This window comes from Pipistrellus hanaki (assembly GCF_964339955.1).
Source record: "Pipistrellus hanaki genome assembly, chromosome: 7".
Lineage (NCBI taxonomy): Eukaryota > Metazoa > Chordata > Mammalia > Chiroptera > Vespertilionidae > Pipistrellus > Pipistrellus hanaki.
In genome coordinates, this window is record NC_140509.1 from 52,238,753 (window position 1) to 52,264,967 (window position 26,215).

Sequence of the window (26,215 nt, forward strand, 5' to 3'; positions counted from 1 at the left end):
AGGCATCGCCAGAGGGAGCTCTGAGGACCCCCAGCGCACCCATCGGTTAGCTGTCCACCACAGCAAACCCTTCTTTCGGGAAAGACAAAGAACCTGCCCAGCCACGAGTCCTGTGCTCCTTCTCCAGTGCGACTTTTTTTTTTTTTTAAACAAAAGTGCCTCAATCAAGTAATATATTTCACGTGGCCTGAATGTTTTACAGAAAGCAGAGAGGAAAAACAGAAGTAAATTACCTGTCAAGGAATCCTTGGTGTTAACTGCAAGCACATCAGAATTATAAACAGACAGAGGGAAGAAGAAAGGACAAGGAGATTTGCGGGCACCATCAATAACGGCTCTGACTTTATGGCTGTGCTTTATGACTCATCTCTAGTTCTTATTCTCCACTGGGCACTCTGTGCTAATGGCAGATAGCAAACTCAGCCGCGCTTCCCTCGGGATTGATGAGTTCCAGGGAATGGTGAAGGTTTCCCCTTTCCAGTCCAAGGAGCTTATAAGCTTCCAGAAGGACGGTTATACAGATATATCACCCCCACGTCTCTGGGCAGTGATTTGCATTTCATTAGGCCCACCGGTGAAATAGGATGTCACCTTAAGGCACAGCCAAGCCACTTTTAGGGGGGCTTTAAAAGGCGGAAAAGTCATGGGCTTTGGGAAACAGTTACGTCTCTGAGAGCTCCCCATTCAAGAAGCACTGACCCGACCTGCCCTGTGTCTGAAAACCACCCAGGACACCATACAGGAAGACTGGTGTCACCAAAGTCTCCCTGGGACCTGCCAGCACGAGGCCAGTTCAGTGGCACTCAAGAGGCACTCACTAAATGCCCAGCTCTTACCACCCTTAGGGGGCCATTCAGTCTCAGTTTGGACAGAAGCCACCAGGCACCCAGAATCACTATGCACTCAATGGCCAAAAACCTGTTTCTTGACTCACAGACCCCTCACCCAAATATAAATGAGGGCACGGAGCGCATGGAAGCTTCTGGAGAGACAAGTGAAGAGATTTCCTTGGAGAAAGCCCAGTCATGCTGCAAGCCCCTCTCCCCACTGGGGAGAGCCAGCCTGAGACGGCACTAGCGTCCACTTCTATGCGAAAGGCTAAAGGGACTGGGACAGCTGGAAGGCAGGAGAAGGGGGACTGAGTACCTGAGGGAGAGCACGGATGGGCTGCTGCCTTGGAGGTGCAGATGTGGGTTTTGCAAGAAAGAGCAAGCATGAGGTCCTCTCGGTCCTGGCCAACACACTCGCCTGCTGGGCTGTGGAGAGCTCAGGACTGAAGAGGGTGAGGGGTACAGCCAGCTGCCCAGGGGCTGGGCAGAAACTGGAGCAAAGACCCAGAGCAGTGCTTCCTCCTGGGCCAACGTCCATGCAGAGGGAAGGGCCCAGAGGGGGTGCCCATGGCAGCAATCCCGGAGGCAGTCGGCGTAACCATCTGACCACCTTCTCCCTTTCCCCACGATGCAAGGCCAGGGTTAAGTGCCCGCCAGGCACAGAGAGCACGGCCTTGAGCCAGGAGGGAGAGAGTCCCTCACTTTTCCAGGACCGCTTCAGCCGAGACACTATGCAGGTGTCAAAAGGATTTATCTTCCTAATTATATACCTTACACCTTCCTATTTTGGGGTAGCCCTCGCTTTTATCCCCACTGAACCCACTGAGCAGAAGTTCACGTCCAACCAAAATTCTTCATTAACTTGAAGATAACTGGACTCTTCTTTTGTGTAAAAAAAAACTTGTAGCAAAATTGGTGAGTCTCATTCTAATCAAATCCAGCTTTCAGGCAATGAACCATTGATAACACAGCATACCATTTTGGGAACATCACAGAGAAAATGAATGAGGGGACATAAGGGCACCCTGAAACAGGATAGACACAGAGGTGAGATTCCTGAAAGGCTAATGGACCTCAGGGCACACAGCAGCAACTGCACCGGATTTCAATTCAATCTGACAACAGTCTACTCTTTGCCTAATAAGGGGGCTGTACACCCACCCTACAATCTCTAATAGGTACAATACAAACAGCCAAAGGTTATTCAAAAGCGAAAAGCTAAGGCTGCTAAATCCAATGGTTTAAAAAATTAATCGTGACTATTATCATACTAGAGGCCCGGTGCACAAATTCGTGCATGGGTGGGATCCCTTAGCCTGGCCAGCGACTGGGGGCCTGGGGGCCATCTCACCCCAATCCAAATCCCTCTTGGGGCTGACGGGGGCTGGCCAGCTGGGGAGGGCATAGGAAGGCTTCAGGGCATGCCCAACTCTCTCACCCAGTCCATATTTGTTAGACCCCAGTAGCAAGTTAATCTACCAGTCTGAGCATCTGCCCCCCTGGTGGTCAGTGCGTGTCATAGCGACTGGTAGGACACTTACCATATTATGCTTTTATTATATGGGATTATTACACAAAGACAACTAATATTTAAAAAAAAAAAAAAAAAAAAAAAAGCACCCTTTAGAAAATCTGGATTCCTATCTTCATAATTAGGATGACCCTGCATAATACTGTAGTCACTACGAAGATGTCCTGCAGTGCAAACCTGGTGGCACTGTTTAGACACCTCATGCCCAGAGCTCAGAGGCTGCGGGTCCTTTACCCTGTGACGGGCCCCCCGAGGACGAGAGACAGGCCGGTGTGCTGATGTGCGCACCAGACGCCGCGAAAGCACCGTTCTCCAGCAGCACGCAGTCTTACCCAAGACGTCCTTCTGGTGCTCGGGAACAAGCACCTTCCACTTGGACTCCTCGGGGTCCGTGAAGTCGATGTTGATGAGGCGGTAGTTGGGAGAATGGCGGTTGGTCTTGAACGTGAACACCGTCCCCTCGTTCGTCACGTAGTCGTATTCTCCTTCGAAGTTGTCGATCAGCTTCACCCACTTTAGGATTCCTGGCAAGAGACCAAGCATCCCTGTCACCTCTCCAGGGCTTACGAGGGCGTGGCTTGTGCATGGGGAAGAGAGGGCAGATCTTATGTGTCTGCAGAAAAAGTAGATACACTATCTGGAAGATCTAAGGTCTGAGAAAGAGTGAGGACAATGGGCACATTTTAAGGTTTAAAACATGTGGAGGAGTTCCCTCCCCCGCCCTTCGAAAAGCCTGGCAGATGTGAACATTGCCCCATGGAAACTGGGGGGGGGGGGGGGAAAGTCCTCCTCCCCCTGAGCCTGTTCCCAAACGGGAGCACTTCTCTCTACCTCCACTGCCCTCACTCGGGCCCGGTCCTCACCCATTCCCGCTGGGTCTACACCAGGGCTCTCAGCTGGGGTCATTCCACCACCGTGGGGGACAGACTGGTTGTCACAACTTGGAAGGGGAGAGGAGTCCAGTGCGTGAAGGCCAGAGACACCGCGAAAGGTGCTTCGCCTCACAGGACAGCCTCTACGACCAAGAGTTAGGCTGCCCTGGTCTACAGATTAGCTTCCTGCCTGGCCTTCCCTCAGCCACTCCAGACCTTCTCAATATTAGCAGCTACAGCATTACCGCTATACTGGAATATCCTGAACTGGTTCATGTTGGTGCCCTTCTTAAAAACGTCCCCATTACTCTTTGAGTAAAATCAAATTCCTGCTGAAGCCGGTTTGGCTCAGTGGTAGAGCATCGGCCTGCGGACTGAAAGGTCCCAGGTTCGATTCCGGTCAAGGGCGTGTACACTGGTTGCGGGCACATCCACGGTGGGGGTGTGCAGGAGGGGGCTGGTCGATGTTTCTCTCTCATTGACGTTTCTGGCTCTCTATCTCTCTCCCTTCCTCACTGTAAAAAAATCAATAAAAATATATTTAAAAAAAAAATCAAATTCCTATTCATGGTCTCCCTGGTCTCGCATGTCACAGTCCTTGGGTGAAGGCCAGAGATACCGCTCAGGAACAAGCACCTTCCACTTGGCCAACCTCAGCTCGTTCCAACGTTCGCTGCACCTCTGACCTGCGGGCCTTTTCAGGCTCCTCCACACATGCCTCAAGGCGTTATTACTGGGCATTTCCTCGGCGTGGCTCGCTCTCCGAGGGCCAGGAACCTCTTATCCGTACCCAGACCATTTCTTCACAGGACTTCTCTCAATGTACCTATGTGCCTGTTTGTAACTTGTCTTTTCTATTCAGGAGTTAATACTTAGCATCTGAAGGAAGTGGCAGGTACTTCAAAGGTGCAAAATAAAATTGGTGCTGAATGAAAGAGCATTTCCCAGCCCCTTGGTGCTAAGAAGTAGTCTAGAGATGGACATCATGAAAAGAATCTTAAATGTGGCTCACTGTTATTTAAATGACTCTCTAAACGCCACTTTTAACGTTAAAAAACGCACTGGGAGGACACCGGCTTCACAAGGTATCAGACAGTATGTTCAGTGTACATCTCACAAGTTTTATAAACAACGAGTTCTACGCCTTCTAAACTTCTGGAAGGCAATGCCAGATCTCAGCTATTCTCCAATTAATCTCTTGGCTTCAATTTCACAGTGAAATTGCTACATTAATTTGGATAGTTCATTTATAGTCCTTGAATTTTTCAAGGCAGTTTTACATTTATTATCTCATTCATCTTTAGAGTATAATAACTTTATATAATTGGCTGTCGAATTAAATTCATCAAGAAAAATATCCCATGATTAAAAAGAGAGCGAGTTTCTTGGTCAGACACAACTGGATTAAAACTCCAGCTCAACAATATTTAGTTGTGTGATCTTGAGCAATCTCTTTATCCCTTGATAAGCCTAGTCTTCTCAGTGTAAACTAGCACTAGTAAAAAAGATTTTAAAAATATTAAAGTGACTTAGAAAACTGTGGTACACCTACACAATGGGATACTACGCTGCTATAAAAAAGAAGAAATTCTTACTATTTGCAACAGCATGAATGGAACTGGAGGGCATTATGCTAAGTGAAATAAGCTAGTCAGAGAAAGATATGTATCACATGACTCACTCATTTGTGGAATATAATGCACAACATAAACTGAGGAACTAAAATAGAACCAGAGTCATAAAAGCATCGAACAGACTGTCCAACCCATGAGGGAAGGCGGGGGGTGAAGGGGTAAGGGATCAACCAGAGGACTTGTATGCATGCATATGAGCAAAACCAATGGACACAGATGTGGGTAATGGTGAGGGCATGGTGGGGAGAGGGGGCGGAGGGCTGGGGAGAAGTCAATGGGGGAAAAAGGAGATATATGTAATACTTTAAACACTAAAGAATTTAATAAAAAAATTTAAAGTGACTACTAATACCTATCTACTCCACAACAAAACCTCAACAAATATTTTTAAATCAATAATTGAAATGAAAACTAATAATAAGATAAACAGTTTTAAAAAAAAAACTATCACTTTCCTATATACTAGCAATAACCGGTTAGAAAAAAAGGGAGGACTGGGGGAAGAGCTCATTTACAATAAAAGCACAATCAATAAAATGTTTAGGAAAGCACTAACATGAAATGTGGGATCTATATGAAGAAAGCACTAAACTTCTAAGGAATCTTAAAAACAACAAAATAATAGATCATACAAATCCTGAATAACTGAAAACACACACCATATCCTTGGATGGGAAGACTATTTCAAAGGTGCAAATAATCCTAGGGAAAATTTACCAATTTAACACAATTCCAATCAAAATCCAAATGAGACTTTTAATGAATCTGACAATATCATTCTAAAATATATATTTTATTTATTTTTTTACAGAGCGGAAGAGAGAGGGATAGAGATTTAGAAACATCGATGAGAGAGAATCATCGATCAGCTGCCTCCTGCACACCCCTTGTACTTACAACCAAGATACATGCCCTTGACCGGAATCGAACCTGGGACCTTTCAGTCCGCTCTATCCACTAAGCCAAACCGGTTTTGGCTGACAATATCATTCTACAAGTACAGCTGGGAGAATCGGCACCGAAGGATAATAAACATGCTTTTGATAACAGAATGAGGAGGAACTTCTTGTGCTATGATGCTCTGGCCAAGCCCCCCGCCCTCCTGAAGGTAATCACCAGCCTGAATGCTATGGTGATCCTATTCTCTTTGTTCTTTTTCTGCCTTAATACGTATCCTTAAACACAATTTTACTTATTGTTGAACTTCATATATAATGAAACATATAACATGCATTCTTTGTATCTGACTTCTTTCACGTGACATCATGTTTATGAGATTTTCACCCTCTGGTCATTGTTATTGACTTTTGGGCAAATCCAATTGCGCTCAAAGAACATGCTCTGCCTGGTTTCAATCATTTAAAATTAGTTCAGAAAAGCTTTATCGCCTAATTTTTTTTCTCTTAAATGACTTTTAAATGCTCCTGTATGTGACTAAAAAGAATGTGTATTTTGCAGCTTTTGGGTGTGATATATTAAATGTCTATTAAGTTTTATTGTTCAAATCTATATATTTACTGATTTAGAGGGCCATTTTTTTTTCTATCAGTTCCAGAAAAGAGCTATTAAAATGCTCCTCTAGGATTGTAGATTTATCTATTTTTACCTGGATTTGTATTAATTTTTGCTCTCTGTAATGTGAAATCATGATTTTATATATAAACATAGATTAAAAAAAAACCTGATAGAATCTTTTATGATTATGAAGTTTTCTCTCTTTGGTTATGCTTTTTTACTTGAAAGTCTATTGTGACAGCCATATCATTTTCATGATAACAACTTGGACCAGTTGTCCTCTGTAGAATGTTTGGTCCCAATCATGTAGCTTATCATTTCCAAAAAGATTTGCTTTTTTCCATATCCCTTAACATGCTTTCCACCTCCTGGTGGGATATATTCTAGTTCAGTGATCTGCAAACTCATTAGTCAATTTTGAGAGCCAAATATTTTAAACAAACTTCTTCTAATGCCACATCTTCAAAATAGACTTGCCCAGGCCATGGTATTTTGTGGAAGAGCCACACTCAAGGGGCCAAAGAGCTGCATGTGGCTTGCGAGCCACAGTTTGCCGACCATGGTTCTAGTTGATTTCTTTTTATTTATATCCTATTTATTAGTTCTCTCTTCAGCTGTGTCTAATCTTGCCTTTAACGTTATAACTGAATTTTTAATGGTAATAATCATAACTTTCTTTGCAGAAGTTCTATTTAGTCCTCTTCCAAATTTGTTAGGTCTTTTTTCTTTTCTTTTCTTGAAATAACTTGATTCTTGCTTTGCCACCATGCTTCTCCTTTACTTTTTGTAAAAGCAAAACATTGTTTATTCTTAAAAGTGTATGTACTAGTTTTACATTAGGAATCTGATAATTCCATGGTGGTGTTTCTGCTGGCTCTACTTCTCGTGCTGGTAAATTTCTTCATTGGCTTTGTGATTTCTGACTGAACTGATTCCCCTTGAAACACTATCTGTGGGAATCTTACCAGCCTCAGTAGAAGTGGCACTCTTCCAGAGAAGATCTGCATTAGCCTTCTGTTTGCCTCTTGGGAGACAACCAAACTGGGAGCACATTAAATTAAACGCTTGGTATGAGGATTTCTGGACCTCGTAGGGCCGATCAAGACAACCTGCACGCAGGTGAAGGTCAGCCTTTCTCATGTTTTAGGAGCACTGACATCCTGCCTACCCCACCCCTTCCGCAGTGACAAGGTAAAGACAGGCAGGTTTCCTTCTTATACCCTACCTCCGCCTCACCCCCCAACTCTACCTCTGCCAGGTTTATTTCTCAGTCACCCTGACACTGAGGCTCTCTCTCATTACACTCTCGCCCATGGAGACCCAGGGCTTGTCTCCCATGCCCCTAGTGGCCAGCAGAGGGAAGCTCAGCCTCACAGCCCAGCAGACACACTCAGGAGCCATCCAGGATTCCTTTGTCTTTAGTCTCTATGGGTTCTCTTCTTGTGTGCCAACTCAGCAATACGGTTAGAAATGTGCTTTATAAAGTTGTTACAGCATCTTAGTTGCTTCAATTAAGAGGCTATTCAGAATATATAATTTGACTAACTCCCTCAAACTGAAGTCCATACAATTAATTTTCATAAAAGGTTAAGCTCTGCAATTCAAGTTCAAACGGCTAACCTCAAAAATGGGTGACCACTCAATGGTAACCAACCTCTATCTTAGTTTACATAAAATATGTTTTTAAAAGAAAAAAACAACCCTAAAAACTATTTCTTAAAAGAATAAGTAAAAAATTAGCCGCCAATGCAAAATTTGCAGATAAATAGAAATATATATATACATATATAAAAGCCAGTGACCGGAATGCTGTAATGACCAGAACGACCAGTCACTATGACGCCCATTGCAGCCAGCAAACCGGCCAGATCAGGGGGTGAGGCTGGCCGGTCAACCAACCTCCTGCAACCCTCCCCAAAGCTGGCCCCACTCCCGATCACTCCCCACCCAAATAGGGGGTGGGGCTGGCTGGCAAACCTCCAGCAGCTGTCCCCAACAGCCCCCACCAGATCAGCCCCCCTACCCTGATCAGGGGCAGGGCCAGCCAGCCAACTGCCTGCAGCCACTCCCCCGGATGGCCCCACCCCAATGGGCCCCCACCACCCCCCAACCAGCTCCATCCCCAATCAGCCCCCTACTCCAATCAAGGGCAGGGCCGGCCAACCAACCATGGTCCCTCCCCCAGGCCGCTGGCCCACAATCAGCCCCCCTTCTCACTTCATTTGGGGCAGGGCCAGCTGGTCCACTGCCCACAGGCCCTCCCCATGACCAGCCCCACCCATGATCAGCCCCCACCACTCTGACTGGCCCATGGACCCTCTCCCCAGCCAGCTCCATCGCTGATTCACCCCCCAATTGTGAGTGGGGCTAGCCGGCCAACCTCACAGGGCCCCTCCCCCGGCCGCTGACCCCCGATTGCCCCCCCTACCCAATTCAGGGGCAGGCCAGCTGGTCGATCGCCCACAGCCCCTCCCCATGGCTGACCCCACCCCCAATTGCCCCTCCACCAGCCAATCGCCTGCAGCCCCTCCGCCTAGCCAGCCCAACCCTAATCAGGCCCCGGAACCCACCCGTGCACAAATTCATGCACTGGGCCTCTAGTTGATTTCTAATAATAAAAGCATAATATGCTAATTAGAATAGACATCCTTCCATATGACCTTTTGACGAAGCCGGGACTGTGAGGGAAGCCTGGGTCCAGGGTGCCTGCCAGCAGCAGGAGGGAAGCCCGGGACCCGGGTGCCAGAGGGACACCGGTGCTGACAGCCGGGGGACAGAAGGCCTACTCTTGCACAAAATTTCATGCATTGGGCCTCCTGTTTATAATAAGAACCTTCAACATAATTTTTTGGACTACGACTTTTATAGAGACAGAATCTTGATTCATGGAAATGTCAGATTCCTTAAGTGTTCCCCTGGCAATAAAACACTTTGTAATTAATGTAAACCCTTCAGTCCTCAAAGTAACCATCCTATGATTTCTGCTTGAAAAGGTCTCGTGGCCACTGCAGTGGTATTTCTTATGACCCCACCCACCTCTGCAATAAGTCACTGAAATATCCACCAAAAGCCAAACACAGTGGAGACTTCCTCCAGTACCTACTTAATCGGGTGAGCCTGGAAATGTGGCCCACGCTTTAAATAATCACGCTCCACTGAACACACGTACAAAATCAAAGTTTGTGGTCTTATCTGCCACCCACGTTCTGAAGCATTAACCTTGGTCATACGTAGATGCAGTAAGTCTTACGTTTATGCAGATTAGGGAAAGTGGCTGGATTTATACAAATCCAGCTGTAAACCTGAAAAGCAGTGGGAAGTACAGGCCTCACAGGGCAGTGTGTTTAAGACGGGAGCTCGATAAATCCTTTTCCTTTCTGAAGCCCTTGCTCCTCAGGGCTTTGGACCTGACACAGTTCTAAGGAAATGGCATTTGGGCTGAAGAATGGCGCTCATTCAGTTTTGCTATGCACACGTTAGAGCATTATTCATTTAAATGGAAAACAGAAAAATTACTTTTAAAAATAGACTGGTAACCTCGCTAACCATCTCCCTGTCTGCTCCCCTTTTCTGAGGTTCCTGTCTGTAAGTGGCATTATTCACTCTGAAGCCAACAGAATTCAATTCCTAAACTTCCCTACATCCAAGTTAAAATTACTTTTTATAAACCTGCTTCTGGGTGGGAGAATGATTTGTTGAGTGATGATTAGCTTAAAGTAAGCCATCTCATGCTTTCCTGAGAGCCAACTCATTACTTATACTGCTTTCTCTGAAAAAAATCAATGGTATTCACTACGTTTCATAGAAACTGTTTGCAAGCTCTCTAAGAAAACAGGAGCTAAGAATTGTTTTTATACTTTACAAAGTATAGTTCTGACATGTAACGATGATAAAATCAATGCCAACTGTTCTAACTATGGTTAGAACAGCAGCTGGGGAGTTCAACTGACATAGGTCTGAATCTTTAAATGGCATCAGGAGAGCTAACTGGCTTCACCAACCTGTTTCCTAGGAATAACAGCACGTGCTCCTCAGAGGCTGCTGAGAAGACGAAACAACTAAATTTGTACCCAGAATCTGGCCCACATAAATGCTAAATAAGCAATACTTACTACTCTGCCAAGTAATCCATGTTCTTCAAATGACAAATAAGCTAAATGTGGATTTTGAACAGCATGATTTGCTAATGGTGAACTTTTCAAGTTTAATTTTCATCTCTCATGGCACACAGCTGTTTTCCTAGAAAAAGCCCTTCTAATCCCTAATTTTAAAGTTAGCAAAAATACTGATTTTATCATTCTTATTTTACTTCACAGTTCATATTTTTATACTACTCTTGCTGTTCCCATTCTTTCCCCCCACCTTTGGCAAAGTCACTGTGACACACACAGTGTTCTCCAATAACTCCTGCCCATCACAGAAGTCCTCTTCCTCTGTTGGTCTGGCTTTTAATGCTCAGATGACTTGGCTAAACTTTGGATCAATCATTTAAAGGTTCTCGAATGTTTTTCTCTCCATTTCCACTGTAACCCCCTAAGATGCCCAGTCCTGCCAGGCCTGAACCTGGAGTCAATGTTGTCTCAGTTACCTAAAAACAGGAGGTCATCTGCTTTGCACTAGCCAGAGACGGCTGGATGTACAATGTAGGTGTCTGACAAATACTGAGCTTCCTTTCATCTTCGTGGGTAGCTAAATTTCTTAGGCGGGAGAAAGACAATTTTCAATGATGACATGAAAGCTTGAAAATAAAGACATGGGGAGCACTGAAAATTTCATCAATCTAAAATAATCAAACCTTCAGCATAAAAGGACAAAGGAGAGAGACAAGTTAATGAAAGTCTAGACAAAGTACACAGTAAGCTGATATTTGCTTACAAAAGCCAAATATGTTAGCACCATCCAGCTCTTCCACCAAACACTGCATAAATGCTGTGACATAAAGGCCAATTCATGTTCGCTTTTTTTTTTAAAGAAATTGATGTTAGAGAGAGGAAGGCAGAGAGAGACAAACATCGATAGGTTGCCTCCTGCACGTGCCCCAACCAGGGATTGAACCTGCAACCTTTGGTGTAAGGGACAATGCTGCTGCAACCAACTGAGCCACCTGGCCAGGGCCAATTTGTTTCTTAATTAGATAATTTACATTGTTTAACAATAAGCCCACCTAACAATTTAAATATATAAAAATGAAGTAATAAGTAGAGAATGAAACCAGAATTCTATGGTGAAAGAACACGGTAATTGGCATCCATAAAGAACTGGAGAAAGCAAAGTCCTATGCGCTATCTTATAGCCACACGGGCATATTGCACAGGACAACAGCACAGTTTAGCAGCTGTTATTGTTTCTTTCAGATTCTATATTCAGAGGTTGCACAGTTCTATGTACACCTGCTCTTGCAGCTCAAATGAACAATTCTTCGGTGGTGGCCTGCTCCTGTCAGAGAATGTGAAACTGCTGTGGTTGAGCCAATGTTTTTGAGATTAAAATGGATCTTTTTTTTTTTTTTAAACGGAAAAAACAACAACCACAAACAGTAGTTTTATTAAATGGAAGTATATTTAACACTAGCATGAAAGTTGTTGACTTCATCCTGCTTATGTGTGAATGGCATCCTGTGGTATCTAAGGATGTTAGGATGCAAATCTTACTTTAGAAATTTAAAAATGATGCAAGGACCAGTCAATAATAAAGAATTTATATAATCTTACTATAATGTAACACACAATATAGACCAATGAGGTAATAACTAAAAGTGCACTCAATACTGTACAGTTTAAAGATCTATGCCACCATCTCTATATATGCTTATTTTACATTAACCAGAATATGGTATAATTAGTATGTTATCTTACCTGCGAGCCAACATACCCGACACAATTTCTGGGTCTGGGAATTTTCAGCACAGAAAGTCATGCAGTTGAAAAGCTTTAATGCTTGACAGTGGTACTGGTATGATTTAGATATTGGGAGAGAATATTTAAAATGAGCTGTCTCCAAAATTTGTGACTGGCTGGTTTTATGCTCATATCATGACATCTAAAGCTTCAGGAAGGAAAATCAGGCTGTGATTGTGCATGTGGCTCAGCACTGAGGAGCTGTCTTAGGATTATCTGTTACCCTGGTTAATTCTCCCTGGTCCCCTTGCTCTTGCCTATGTCAGTTTGTCACCTTACGTCTAGACACTTATACTGTTTTACAGACCAAAGGGCCAGTGTCTCCTTAACACTCTCCATCTGCAGTACTCGCGGGATATTTCCACACTCATATGCAAAAAATATGGTTAACCTCAATCTACAGAGAAAATTCTGAAGCCAACAAATACGTTCATTCAGTTTTTCTTCATTTTATGGGATAATATTGGGGGGAGGGAGATAGATGAACTAAGACAATGTGGTTAAATGGAAGATGGTTTCTTAGAAAATCAATTAGAAGACAAGACAACTGCTTTTAAAAGGCATTCTGGAGTAATCGCTGTGGGCGAAAGGTAACTTACCAGTGATGCCGTTGGATTCCTGCTGCAGGTCACAGTACCAGAGCCGGTTCACTGGGTCACACCCCTCCCTTATTGATAACAGGACATAGCGACCATCGTCAGACAGCTAGGAAGAAAATAAAAACAATGCAGGAGGCTGATTAGAACGAGAGTACTATTTTCTGTGAGAGTACTATTAAATATTAAGCAGAAACTAAAGGTTAAACTCAAATGCAATAAATTTACCCCAAACTTATGAATGGATAAGAAAGTTAGCAGAAAAAAAGATGATCATCCATTTTAACTTATTTCACTCCTAATCAATGAGTAACAAAACATAGTGATATATTTAAGTAGAAAATATCAATAGATGTAACTGAACGTCATAATGACTTAATGTGGTTTTTATTTAAATCCAGCCTATTCTTTAACTGAAAATATATGCAATCTGTCATTTTGAATGTTAATATCCCTGACTTTGAAGTTTTGTCACAGGTTCAGATTACGCATTTTAGAAGTTGTTCTAAATGAGTAAAAGTTACCAAAATAGGCATAGATGTAAAGAAGTTCATGTGCGGCCCTGACCAGTTTGGCTCGGTGGATGGAGCTTCAGCCTGAGGACTGAAGGATCCCGGGTTGATTCCAGTCAAGGGCATGTACCTTGGTTGCAGGCACATCCCCAGTGGGGAGTGTGCAAGAGGCAGGTAATTGATGTTTTCTCTCTCATTAAAAATTTCCTCTCTCTGTAAAAAAATCAATAAAATATATATTTAAAATATTTTAAAAAAAGTTCATATCGGTCACATTAATAATTTCTGTTGACCAACTCTTCATGCATATCTTTAGTCCCCGCCACACAAGCTGTCAGAGAACAAAGGCCCATGCTTCAATGGGTTTCTTTTATAATTAAACAGAAGAATCTTAAAGAACAAAAATAATCTTGGTAAAAATTTAATGCAACCAACATTATGGTTTTGAGTTGTTAAAACCTAAGTGCTATTAAACTATATATATCCTTTTGTAACTACTTTTTAAAAATTAATTCAACATAATTAAGAAAATAATCCATGTTGGCATATGTACATTTACTTCATTTAACTGTTGTATAGCATTCCAATTTAAAAACATACCACAGTGAATTGATCTACTTTTCACCAGTAAACATTTAGATTATTTCCATTTTCTTCCTATCATGAGCAACACTTCAGAAAAATTATTGAACATGTTTACTTGTGGCCTCATATAAGTGTTTCCCTTAGGTAAGTATGGCCTTTTATAAGTGTTTCTATGTAACTAGGAGTGAAATTGCTCAGTGACAGGGCATGCACAAACTCCACTTTACGAGATACTGCCGAAGTAAATGATGTACCAACTCACCCTCTTACATTTTATCAGTGTATAACAGTTCCCATTTCTCCACATCCTATTGTGATAGTTAATTTAATGTGTCAACTTGACAAGGACACAGCACCTACCGTGTTTCCCCGAAAATAAGCATCCTCTGAAAATAAGACCTACTTACAGGTTTCCTTCTGAGTGAAACATAAGGCATCCCCCCCCTCCCCGAAAATAAGGCCCCCTAGACTCTGTCTCAGAATGCTGTTTCTAAACATGAGAGATTTGGTCCACTGATTCTGAAAGAAATGGAGTCACAAGAAATTCACCAGGAAATTCAGGAATTGGATTGTAATGATGATGTTCCAGAAGATGATGACATGATTGTCATTGAATAAATGAGTAAATTCTTGATACTGTAGGATTCACAGTTTGTCTGGTTTGTGTTGACAACTACCATACCGTATATGGGTAATAAATTTCCTTTATTTTCATTTAGCAATAAATGTGTACGGTATTCTTCATGGAAAAATAGGACATCCCCTGAAAATAAGACCTAGTGCATCTTTGGGAGCAAAAAGTAATATGACACTGTCTTATTTTCGGGGAAATAGGGTAGATATTCGGTTCAACATTATTCTGGATGTTTCCGTGAAGGTATTTTTTGGATGAGATTTTCATTTAAGTGGATGGACTCTGAGTAAAGGTGAGTACCCTCCGTAACGTGAGTGCATCTATCCAACCAGTACAAGGCCTCACTGGAGAAAGACTGCCTTAAAGCCGTAGGAAGGAATCCTGCCAGTAGATTTTCTCTGACAGACAGTCTTCCCTGGGTTTCCAGCCCGCCGGCCTCCCCTGCAGACTTTGGACCAGCCAAGCCTCCACAATCACACTAGCCAATTCCTTAAAAAATAAGTATTTCTCTCTCTACATATACACAGGTCCTGCTGGTTTTTATTTCTCTAGAGAACCCTAACACACTTACAACAACTGTCACTTGTTCATTCAATAAAAATTTCCTAAGCAGCTATTATGTTCAAGTCATTTTCTAGGTATTAAAGATACATGGGTGAACAAACCAAGAAGAAAAAATGCTACAGTCTAGGGGAGGAGACAAACACACAAATATAGAATTATGTAGCATACTTTACAATGAGAGATGGCATGGAGAACATGAACAATCTCGGTAAGGGAGGTAGAATGTGGGGGAAGGGACTATATTTTCAGTGTCGCAGTCAAAGTAGGCCTATTAAGAAGGTGTCTTGTCCTGGCCAGGGATCAAACCCGCAACCTTTTGGTGTCCAGGATGATGCTGCAACCAACTGCACCACCTGGCCGAGGCCCCATTTCTTTCTTTCTTTTAAATTTTCTATAAAATTTCCATTTTATTATGGTTTATATCACACTAGTTCAAATCCATTTCTCTAATATTTCTCCAGCATTGCTCCTTTGGAATTATTTCATAACATGACTTTATCAAAGACTCTGAATCTCAAACATAAAATTTCAAAATATTAAGTTTTAGATGAAAGGGGTCAGAAATAAAAGTCATTAGGTGATGGTTGAGGTGTTAACTTCCAATAAGACAGTGTGTTGAAATGTTTCTTCTGATACAGCAGTTACAAATTAGAACCTTCAAAAAAAACCAAAGTAGAACCTAAGTATAAGTAAAGGAGCTTCTGCAGTGTAAGCCTCCCGTAGTCCCAAGCTCTGACAGTAGCAAGGTAATGCATCTTTCCTGAAAATTAAGTAGGTTCCAGTATTTTCATGCAGCCGACTAGCCACTCAAGACTTTATCATTAATGTACAGACCATCTTGGCTCTAGGTGCATTCATTGTGCCTGAGGAGCTTAATACCCAGCCACACCCGCAGGTGGAAGCACACACACACACGGGTATAGTAATGGGCAAGAACAGACTGTAAGAGCACAGACTGGCTGTGCTAGTGCAGCCCTATGGGAGATCAATGGAATGAGGATGGTCAACGTAGGAAGAGACATTCTCCTCTCCCATTTATCTGCCACCCTGACTTTTTAAAACGTAGATGGCATTAAGAAAATCTAGTTGTATCTGTGGTTTTTTATTATCATCTAGTGCTACTCCATATCTTCTTGCTTCTTATTTTGACGTGTTATCATCCTAGCTGCTGGTGGGTGGTATCATATTAGGGATCCCATCAATAATTAGATAGTTTATTCCCAACTGGGGCCCCATTTCTCTATCTTTAAACACAACTAAGCTGCAAAGCCCAGACTGGACCTAATTCCAAATTCCGTCTCCTTTATTCTTTGTCCAGCTGCCTTCTAAGCCAAAGTGCCACTTTGCATATTTCTAAGGGCACCTATCCTCAGCAAAGGAATTAACACCAGTCACAGTCCCTTCTTCGGGCTATGAACTCAGGAGACCAGAGGATAAAACTAAGGGCTGTGTAAGCAGCACAGGATTAGGGTTGAAGTAATTAATTGCCCCTCTCTGCTCTCGGGATTATTTTACCTAGGAAAGACCATCATTTCTCTACAAACACAGCACACCTTTTATGACTCTGTAAGCAGGATACATTCCTGCTAACCGTTCTAAAGTCTATTTTAAAATGCATTTGCTATGTTTGTGCATGGAACATTTCTAGAAGAATCTCCAAGAAGCCGGCAGCAGTGGAGGGCAGGTGGAAGGAGATTAAAAAAAAAATATTATCTTTACATTGTCTTCTGTCTTGCACTATTTTCAAATGAAAAGTCATTTCTTATCTTTTTCCCCCTGTAGGTAATGTATTCTCTTCTCTGGCAGCTTTAAAGATTTTATCATTGGTTTTCTGCAGATTGATTATATGGGCTTTGCTTATGGTAGCCTGCTTGAGATTTGTTGAGTGTCTTGAATCTGTGGGTATGCCTATTTATCAAATTCATACCACTTTTTACCAGTTTTCCTTCGTATGGGTGAGGAACAAGTAGTTTTACACTTGTGAGTACACAAAACACTGAGTTTATTATTGTATTATTAATTATTAATGTGTTATTTTCCATATGCACAACCTACTTTCTCCCACCCTGTATATTTTTGTGTCCCCTTATTCCTAAGATGTCAACCAAGCTCTGTTAAATCAATTAATATTATCTGATAGTCAATGAGACTGTATTCATTTTTGTTTCAATTTATTTTCTCTTTACGGGTTTAATTTCAATTGTTCCATCTCCAAATTCCCTGATATTTTCTTCAATAGTATCTAAACTACTGTTAAATCCATGTAGAGAACTTAAAAATTCAGATAGTTTATTTTTCACCTTTAGAAGAACATTTGCGTTGTTTTTATATTTTCTTTTTCTTTGTTCATTATAATGTTTTTTAAAATCCTTTTTAAATCCTTTTTTATAACAGCTTTTAAGAAGTCCTTGTCTGCTAATTCTACTACCTGTCATTTCTGGATCTGTTGCATTGACTAATTGTTCTCCAAGTTGTGTCACATTTTTTTCAGCTTCTTTACACACAGTATATTTTTATTGGATTCTGAATATTTTGAATGTTGTCTGGATTTTTTTTTTTTTTCCCTTCCTTTAAAAGTTCTGAGGCAAATACTTTGTTGGTAAATCAGCTTGTTTCACTCAAGGCTTGTTTTCAAGCTTCGTTGGTAAGGTCTACAGTCCTACTGCTGAGGCATGGCATCTCTGGGGTCTCTGCTGCATACCCTGGGTGCTCACAAGGTCTTTTCACTTCGTAAGAATGCGAGTCTCCCAGCTGTGTTAAACCTCTGGTAGTGGCTGGCTTAACAGCTTCCTGGTAGTTGTCCTTGGCTCGAATCATGGAGTCTCCTCCTGTGCATGCACCACTTAACAGTCAGCGAAAGACGCAAGGGGATACCCAGGCAGACTTCTTAGTGGGTAGTTTCCTTCTTTTGGTACTCTGCCTGCAAATTCCAGTGGCTTCAGTTTTCCTGTATCCTAAGTTCAGAGAGAATGCAATACTTTGGGGCTCCTCCTCTTTGTGCTGGCGTCCAGAAAATACTTCCAGGCAGAGAGCTGGGCAAGCATAGGACTTGTCACTTTCACAGATGGAAGTCCTGTGACGCCTGCTGACCAGTATCTGAAAACAGTTGCTTTGTCTATTTTGTATGGTTTTCCATTTATGGCAAGATGTCTAGTCCAGTACCAGTTTCACTGTCATGGCCAGAAGCAAAAAAATCTGTCATTATGTTTTAATATCATTTTAATTTGTTATTGGATAATTACATTTTGGGGGTACATTATTGCATGTAATTAAAGTGCATGAGCTGAAACCGGTTTGGCTCAGTGGTAGAGCGTCGGTCTGCGGACTGAAGGGTCCCGGATTCGATTCCGGTCAAGGGCATGTACATTGGTTGCGGGCACATCCCCGGTAGGGGGTGTGCAAGAGGCAGCTGGTCAATGTTTCTTTCTCATCGATGTTTCTCTCTATCCCTTTCCCTTCCTCTATGTAAAAAATCAATAAAATATATTTTTTTGAAAAAAGTGAGATTCCAGGTGATCTACACTAATAAAAGAAAAACATGCAAATTGACCGTCCCTCTGCTATACTCACCAGCCAATCAGGAGTGACTATGCAAATTTACCCAACAAAGATAGCAGCGGCCATGGAACTGGAGCAAGCAGGAGGCTTGGGTTATAGAGGAAGCCAAGCTTCCTGCCTGCCCTGGCCTCCACTCAAGGAGGCACTGGGAAAAAAAAAAAAAGGGGGCTGGGAACCTGGGTCTCCAGGGGGTGTGGCAAGCCTGAAAATGACACTCAGCCCCTTACCCAGGCTGGCCACGCCCCCCAGCGGGGACCCTCACCCAATGGGGACATCGCCGGCCTGCAAATCACCACAGGCCCCTCACCCAGGCCACCCTAAGGGAACCCCCACCTTGATCCGGGACACCCTTCAGGGCAAACCAGCTGGTCCCCACCTGTGTACCAGACCTCTATCTATACTAATAAAAGGGTAATATGCTAATTAGACTGGGAGACCTTCCAGGAAACCTTCCGGGCATTCTTCTGCACAAAGCCATGGTGGTGGGGCCAAAGTAGAGGAGGTTAGAGGCCAAGAGGGGAGGTTAGTTGTGGGTAATCAGGCCAGGATGTGATGGCAGTTGTGGGTGATCAGGCCGGCGGGGTTGGGGTGGGGGATGTTGGGGATGAGCAGACTGGGGGGGGGGGGGGGTCGCGCACGCAGTTTGCAGTGCATAGGCCAGCAGAGGGGCAGTTGGGACCAACAGGCCAGTGAGAAGAGAAGGTGGGGGCAAGCAGGCCAGCAGGCAGAATGGTTAGGGGCAATCAGGGAGGCAGGCAGGTGAGAGGTTAGGAGCCAGCAGTCCCAGTTTGCGAGAGGGATGTCCAAGTTCAATCCCTGTAAACCAGCAGTAAGACATCCTTCAAGGGCCACAGATTGGAGAGGGTGCAGGCTGGGCTGAGGGACAGCCCTCCAACATCCATGCATGAATTTCGTGCACTGGGCCTCTAGTAGTTTTATAAAAGATTCTAGAAAGTCCTGTTTACTTGGGCTGTTCTTCCTTAGTGACTTTCCCCCCACCCTGAGTTCTGAAGCAGTCCCTATACCAAAAATGAATCATATTTTATAGTATGAATTTTTGTCACAAATTGCATATGATATCAAATGACTCAGATGCATTTTCTTTACCTTTTTCTAGGTTCATTATAGTATTTTCCAACATTGCCAGAGTTTTTGGAAAACCTCACATAAATTTTATTTACATTAATTTTCCCCCTCCATTCTCATCTTCACTATATTTCCAAATTACCTGTCACTACATTTTAAGTGGGTCTCTTGCAAATGAACATATGACTGAATTAACTTTTAAAACTTTAAGAATTGTACTACTCTGTTTTCATTAACTGCTAGTATTGATGTGCTGGCTTCCACATGATTAATTCAGAATATTCTATTCACCTTGCTTTTCCGTTCTCCTTTCTTCTTTGTACTGTATAAATTTCTTTGTAAATTCTCCCCCTCCTTTAACTACTTTAGGTGTTACATATTCTATCTCTAGTCCTTTATACAGTTTCCTTAAGCTTTTCATATACATAATCTATATACCAGCCTCTAAAATTTTAGTTCCACCTTATTTTCAAACCATCTGTCATCAGCAATCTCACAATTATAACTACTAAAAATAATGAAATTCAACCTCATTAATAACATTTCATAGTTCTGTTCTTTGTCTTTTAAAGGCAGACAGAATCTTTAGAGCAAAGCGCTAAAAGTCATGCTACATCAGTCATAAATGATAGTTAATTTAGTTGTAGTGACTCATCAACAGAAAGATAAGGTAGCAAAATTCCCTGCAAAGAAACACCAAACTTTGATGACAATTGCTTCAAGCACATCTAATAAGTTTTTCTCACCATTTCTGGCTGTAGTAAATAGCAGTTTATATTTAATCTTAAGGCAGGAAGTCTCTGGATGCATTGTTGTGGAATGGCGTTTAAGTCAGCTTTTTTTTACTACAATGACCTTGGTCACAAATGTGCCACAGCCACTTAACAAATCTGAACAACTCTGAACACAACTCTGAACTTTCAGACGCACAAGGCCTCAAATTTCAAAATAATTTGCAAGTCACTGTTAGATTAGAAATATATTTTCTTGCACTATAATTTAATCAATAACACTACATAGTGAACCTTGGCCTCACATTTAGACTATATTTCAAGGTAATTAAAAAAAATGAATTTGGAAACCACTGGGAGGGGAAGATAAAAATCATGTTGATGAGGAAAGACACCTAAATACCATTAGAAAGTTAAAAATGAAAATTAAAAGAATTGGAAATTAACAGAATTAAAGTAAGGTGACTTTCCTGAAATCCAGATAAGAGAGAAAAACAGGAAAACTATGGGCCCCACCATGCCTCATGGGACAGTGTAGATTTCAGTCCATGCAATATTGTTTTTGAAGGGGGTACCCCATAATAACAGCTACCATCCTCATTTGCATTTACCAACAGGTAAAGTATAAAGCATGGGGGTATCAGACTTTACACTTACACTAAAGAAGCCACAGGAAATTTTAATTGTGCATACTGTGATATTAAGCTACACTAAGATAGCAATATTTACTAAGGAAACCCTTGGTAGATACCATTCAGAGTATTTTATACTGTATTCTGTCAGGTTCATATGTTCTGGTCCAACACACACATGGGTCATGACTTAGCTTATTCAAGGTTATAATCCCTACCAACCCCAGAGACATGAAACCACAGAATTTAAAGAGGTAAGCAGCAACCAGAGCACACCTCGGGGAAACTTGTCCCAAACAGTATGTGTGTATAAAATGTCCAGTTCAATGCCTCATGTAGAGGTAATGGGAATCCATTCAGACCAGAGTCTAGGTCCAGGGGCTTCATTTTCACAAAAGGTTATCGTCAGCTCTACCATCAGTTTGAGGCTTTTTATATATATAAAAAAATATGGATCTACACAAATAACTGTAAAATACAATTAATATGTCAACAATTTCTCTAGTGATAGGATCTTTATATGTTACAAGAGACTTGTATAACTATTTATTACTAGAGACCCGTTGCATGAAGATTCATACAATAGGCCTTCCTTCCCCTGGCTTTTGGCACTGGTTTTCCTCTGGCACCCAGGACCCAGGCCTTTGCTCGGCTGCAGCGGAGAAGCCTCTTCAGTCATCTTCAGTCTCCGCTCTGCACCTGCATATGCAAATCAACCCGCCATTCTTGTTGGGTTAATTTGCATACTCACTCCTGGTTGGCTGGTGGGTGTTGTGGAAGCATGGTCAATTTGCATCTTTCTCCTTTATTAGTGTAGATTACTAGCATTATAAAAACTTTAAAGCTGATGAACCTGGCTATTCTCAGTGTCAATACTACATAATAAGAATAACTGGGTCCTGCCAGTATAGCTCAGTGGTTGAGTGTCAACCTATGAACAAGAAGTTCATGGTTCAATTTCCCGTAGGCACATGCCTGGTTTGCGGACTTGATCCCCAGGAGGATCAAAGATAGATCCAAAAGGCAGCCAACCAATGATTCTCTCTCATCATTGATGTTTCTTTCCCTTCCTCTCCCTCCCTCTCTGAAATTAATAAAAATACACATTTTAAAACAAAAAAGTAATTTATTAAAAAAAACAACTGGGTTTTCCAAATGGCTGGACTAAGCGAACTTTCCTTCATGCATCTTTTATTAAGAGAAAATTAGCAGAAGATCACTTGTTAATGTTTTAAACTCTCCAATCATTTAACTATCTACAAGGTTATTTGTCCTTCAAAGTGACGGGACACATAGCCAATACTTATGTATACACAGAATAGGTGGACTTTCATCAAATATATTATCATTTTCAAAGAAAAACTCATGAGGGATTTTGTGCTAGAGCTGCTGAACTACACAGGCACCTGGGCTTGTGTTAATAACCGAATCTTCATGGTCATGAAGTTTCTTTGATATACATACTTAAAACTTAGAATGCAACAAGAGGGTGGAGAAAGGTTTTTATAATTTGAATCTACATGCACTTTTTCAGACTGAGGAAAATATCTTCTTTTATATATTATGATAAAAGAATTGTGTGTATACAAATAAGTATACTGAAAAGAAGCGAGACTTAAAATTGTCCAGGAAATTAACAAAATGAGTGAAAATGGATTTTAATAGCTTCCAGAGTTAACCATGTTCCTGTCAGAGCAGGGAAGTTTATCAATTTTGTTTGAGAGAAGCTTTTGAATTCCTCTTGTAATAGCTGTTAATCATAAAATCCCTTTAATATTAAAACTTAGAAAAACCTTTAAATGTCAAACTAAATCACCGACAATGATAGCTTTTCTTTTATGGGACTCATTACGGGCTTGTGATAAAAAGAAGAGAGAATGTCAGTAACAGAAGTAAAGGATAGTCATAAACACATGGGATGTGCATTAACAAACATTTCTAATAGGTAGTCATTAAATCAAATTACCCAGCCTTCCCAATACAAACACTACAGCAATGGGAAAGAGACATCAGCCCCAACACTCTGATGTGCGGCTTGTATGCCAAAAACAGATATAACAGAACATTCCAGGAAAAGATAACCCATTCAAAGTAAAGTTAGTAATGTAGGTTTACACATGACAGAGCCACTACTCTTTCCAATCTACATGGTGGTTATTCTGGCAGGTAAGCTTGGTTATTTAAAAATCTACTGTTTGTTTTCTTTCCTCCCTTACTAAGCAATAGAGGGGTAGAGTGAGACAAGTGGTTGATTGGCATATCCTACCTGACTATTACACTCTCCCCCCTGCCTCCCCATCAGGAGCTGTTTTATGTATACACTAGTGGCCTGGCACACAAATTCATGTACATTGAAAGGAAATTAATTAGAAGAAATATTTTAATATTGCTATTCGCCCTTTCTCTATATAATAGAAGTATCAACCAAATTCACAATCGACAATGACAGATGGAAATACACGAGTACAACTGGTGCCAGCGAGAGCTTTATATATAGAGATAAACTTGTTTAATTAAACCTGCTTTCTGATTTAACTAAATTTCTTCCAGCCCAGTGAAGCACTCCCAACTTCTCTTTCAGGTAACTGTTAGCAACATAGCAATAAATATCAACAAGAAGCAGATTATTATTGTAGATCACACAGAGAGAACAAAGGGTAAAATATTTAACTATAGCAGTGCTTGACTATATTCTGCACAGTGACAAAACCTGAAGTGACTTTCAAGGTGCACCAGTTCTTCTTTCTTTTCAGTCAGGTCAAATTTCAAAGGATTCTAAAATCTGTTTTCCAGCTAATGAAAAGAAAATAGGATTCCACTGAGTCTCGTATCTACTTACTCCAGGACTTCTGTGAGGATCAAATGAGATGAGGCATGAGAAAATGCTTCAAAGACATTTGGTGAAATGTTTGCACCTGGCTATAAAGCAAGTTGTGTTCCTGGGCTGAAGAAACTGTAAGGAAGCTAGTCGTCACTAGGATAGGAAGCCCCGGGCGTTGCTACATGACATCATTACCCAGCATCCACAGAGACCATTTCTGGGGTGGGCTGGGCTATGGGCCTCATTTTGTGTCATGGGATTTTGGCAGCATCAGCTGCGATTCGGTGAGCTGTCGCTCCAGGGTGGTGGCGGGACCTGTGTCCCACTAGGGAGAAGCCGAGTGTTGCTTTGTAAGTGCCAGGACCACAGTGCCATTTCTCAGTAAATGGCCAGTGTGCATCACAGTAGCTCCTGCATTGAGCATCTTCCCCCTGGTGATCAGTGCGCGTCATAGAGACGGGTCAGACAGACACTTAGCACATTAGCTTAGCACATACATAGATACAGAGCAGCATGCCTCTAGTTTTACCCACACCCAGCTCTTCAGTTTGACTTCCTGACTGTTCTGCCTTCCGAGGTGTGCTGCTGAGATTTTCCTGCTGACAGTTTCAGGCTCAATTACTGAAGTTAAAGTTAAGAGGACAATGGTGTCTTTAAAATGACACACAAACCAAACATGGGGGAAATTCTGCCATGAGCCCCCCACTCTTTGTTTTATATAAAAATACTGAAATTGAATGGGTTACCCTGACAAAAACATCTTCCTTAAGGGCCAGTGCTTTGCTCTTTGCTCCCGATTATCACCAGATCCCTGCACAATATCGGACACAAAGCAAGGACTTACTAGGTATTTGTGGAATAAATGCATGAACTGTCCTGTTCACGGAGAAGGCTGCTGAGCAATTACTATCCCAAGTGAAAACCATCCAATGAGGGAGGGCAGGTGAGGCAGAGTTCCCTGGGGAACAGCTGCACTTTGAGCATGTATGTTCTGTAGGCGAGCTGGGTGCACACCAGGCCCAGAAGGTCTTCTGTGCATGGACCTCAGCAGGGGAGAGGGGAGAGTAAGAAAATTAACATTCACGAGTGCTATAGTGAGTCAAGCATCAGGCAACGCTTTTTAAATGTTAATATATATGTAATATATATAAATGTGCACAAACATGTACATATTAACTCAAAGGGTCAAAAGTGAACACATTTAAATGGCTTGCAGAGCGACATGTAATGAATATTAAGAATCAGGATTACCTCTGTGCCGAAAAATTGGTTTAATGGAATTAAGTTCTCAAAATAAGATTCAGCTGGATAATCGGAGAGAGGCAGGTTATTTTCTCCCTGATCTTCTCTAAAGGGACTGAATCTATTTTCAGAATCTTCATTCTAGAGCACCCTCTGCTGGGAAAGAGCCCCAAAATGCTTGATTTCTGTGTGTGTGTGTGTGTGTGTGTGTGTGTGTGTGTGTGTACACACGTGCCCCCCAATGCTCTACAAATCATTTTAAATAAAGAGCTTTTTTTTTTTTTTTTTCCTTTTCTGTCCAAGAGAACCTTCTAAAATGACAATTTCTATCCTTCCACTATCACTGCCCTGCAACAAAAGCCTCACGGTCAGTATTAAATAGCAATTGATGCCACTGTTCTTCCAAGCCGAATGCTAGCTATCTGTTGCTGTTACTCCAGATCATGAGGGTGCTGGTGGGAGGAGGTCAGTGGAGAACACTGCCTGCATCTCCACGGAGAACCATGGATGTGGCTTCCCTGGATCAAGAGGCACCAACAAGGTAGCTGGCCTCCAGTCATGTGAAAGGTCCCTGCTGGGAAAGGATGGGGTGCAGGGTGCAGACAGGCACAACTCTCAAGGGGGCCCTACTGGGAGCAGAAGCGCAGAGGGACAAATGCAAAAACACAGAAAGGTCAGCCAGAGTTTATAACTGGGAACAACAGGGAACAGCAAAGCACAGAGGGAATCTCACTCCTAAAGGATGCCTAAGAGCTGATGGACTGCTGAGCAGCCAGAATCAATCAACAAACAGCTCCCGATGAGCAAAAATCCCTACCCTATGTGCTCCCCAAACCTGAGCTGGGGAGGGGGAAGCAGCAAAGGAACTGGAGTTGGTATCTGGTTTTGGACTGCCACGGAACTTTAGCAACAGACCGAATACTCCAAAGTGGCCAGAAGGCCATGGGTTCTGCCAGGTGGAAAGTGGTCGTCCAG

General features: G+C 42.2%; 1 protein-coding gene across 1 annotated transcript in view; it reads right to left on the reverse strand.

Moving 5' to 3' along the window:
- The window catches only part of PREP (prolyl endopeptidase), a 103,937-nt gene that overhangs the window by 40,223 nt on the left and 37,499 nt on the right, over positions 1-26,215 (reverse strand). Inside the window, exons 7-8 of the mRNA XM_084890532.1 lie at positions 12,879-12,984; positions 2,694-2,885 (exon numbers count right to left, since the gene is read on the reverse strand). Of these exons, the coding sequence (XP_084746658.1) occupies positions 2,694-2,885; positions 12,879-12,984 (298 nt within the window). The remainder of the gene's footprint in view (positions 1-2,693; positions 2,886-12,878; positions 12,985-26,215) is intronic.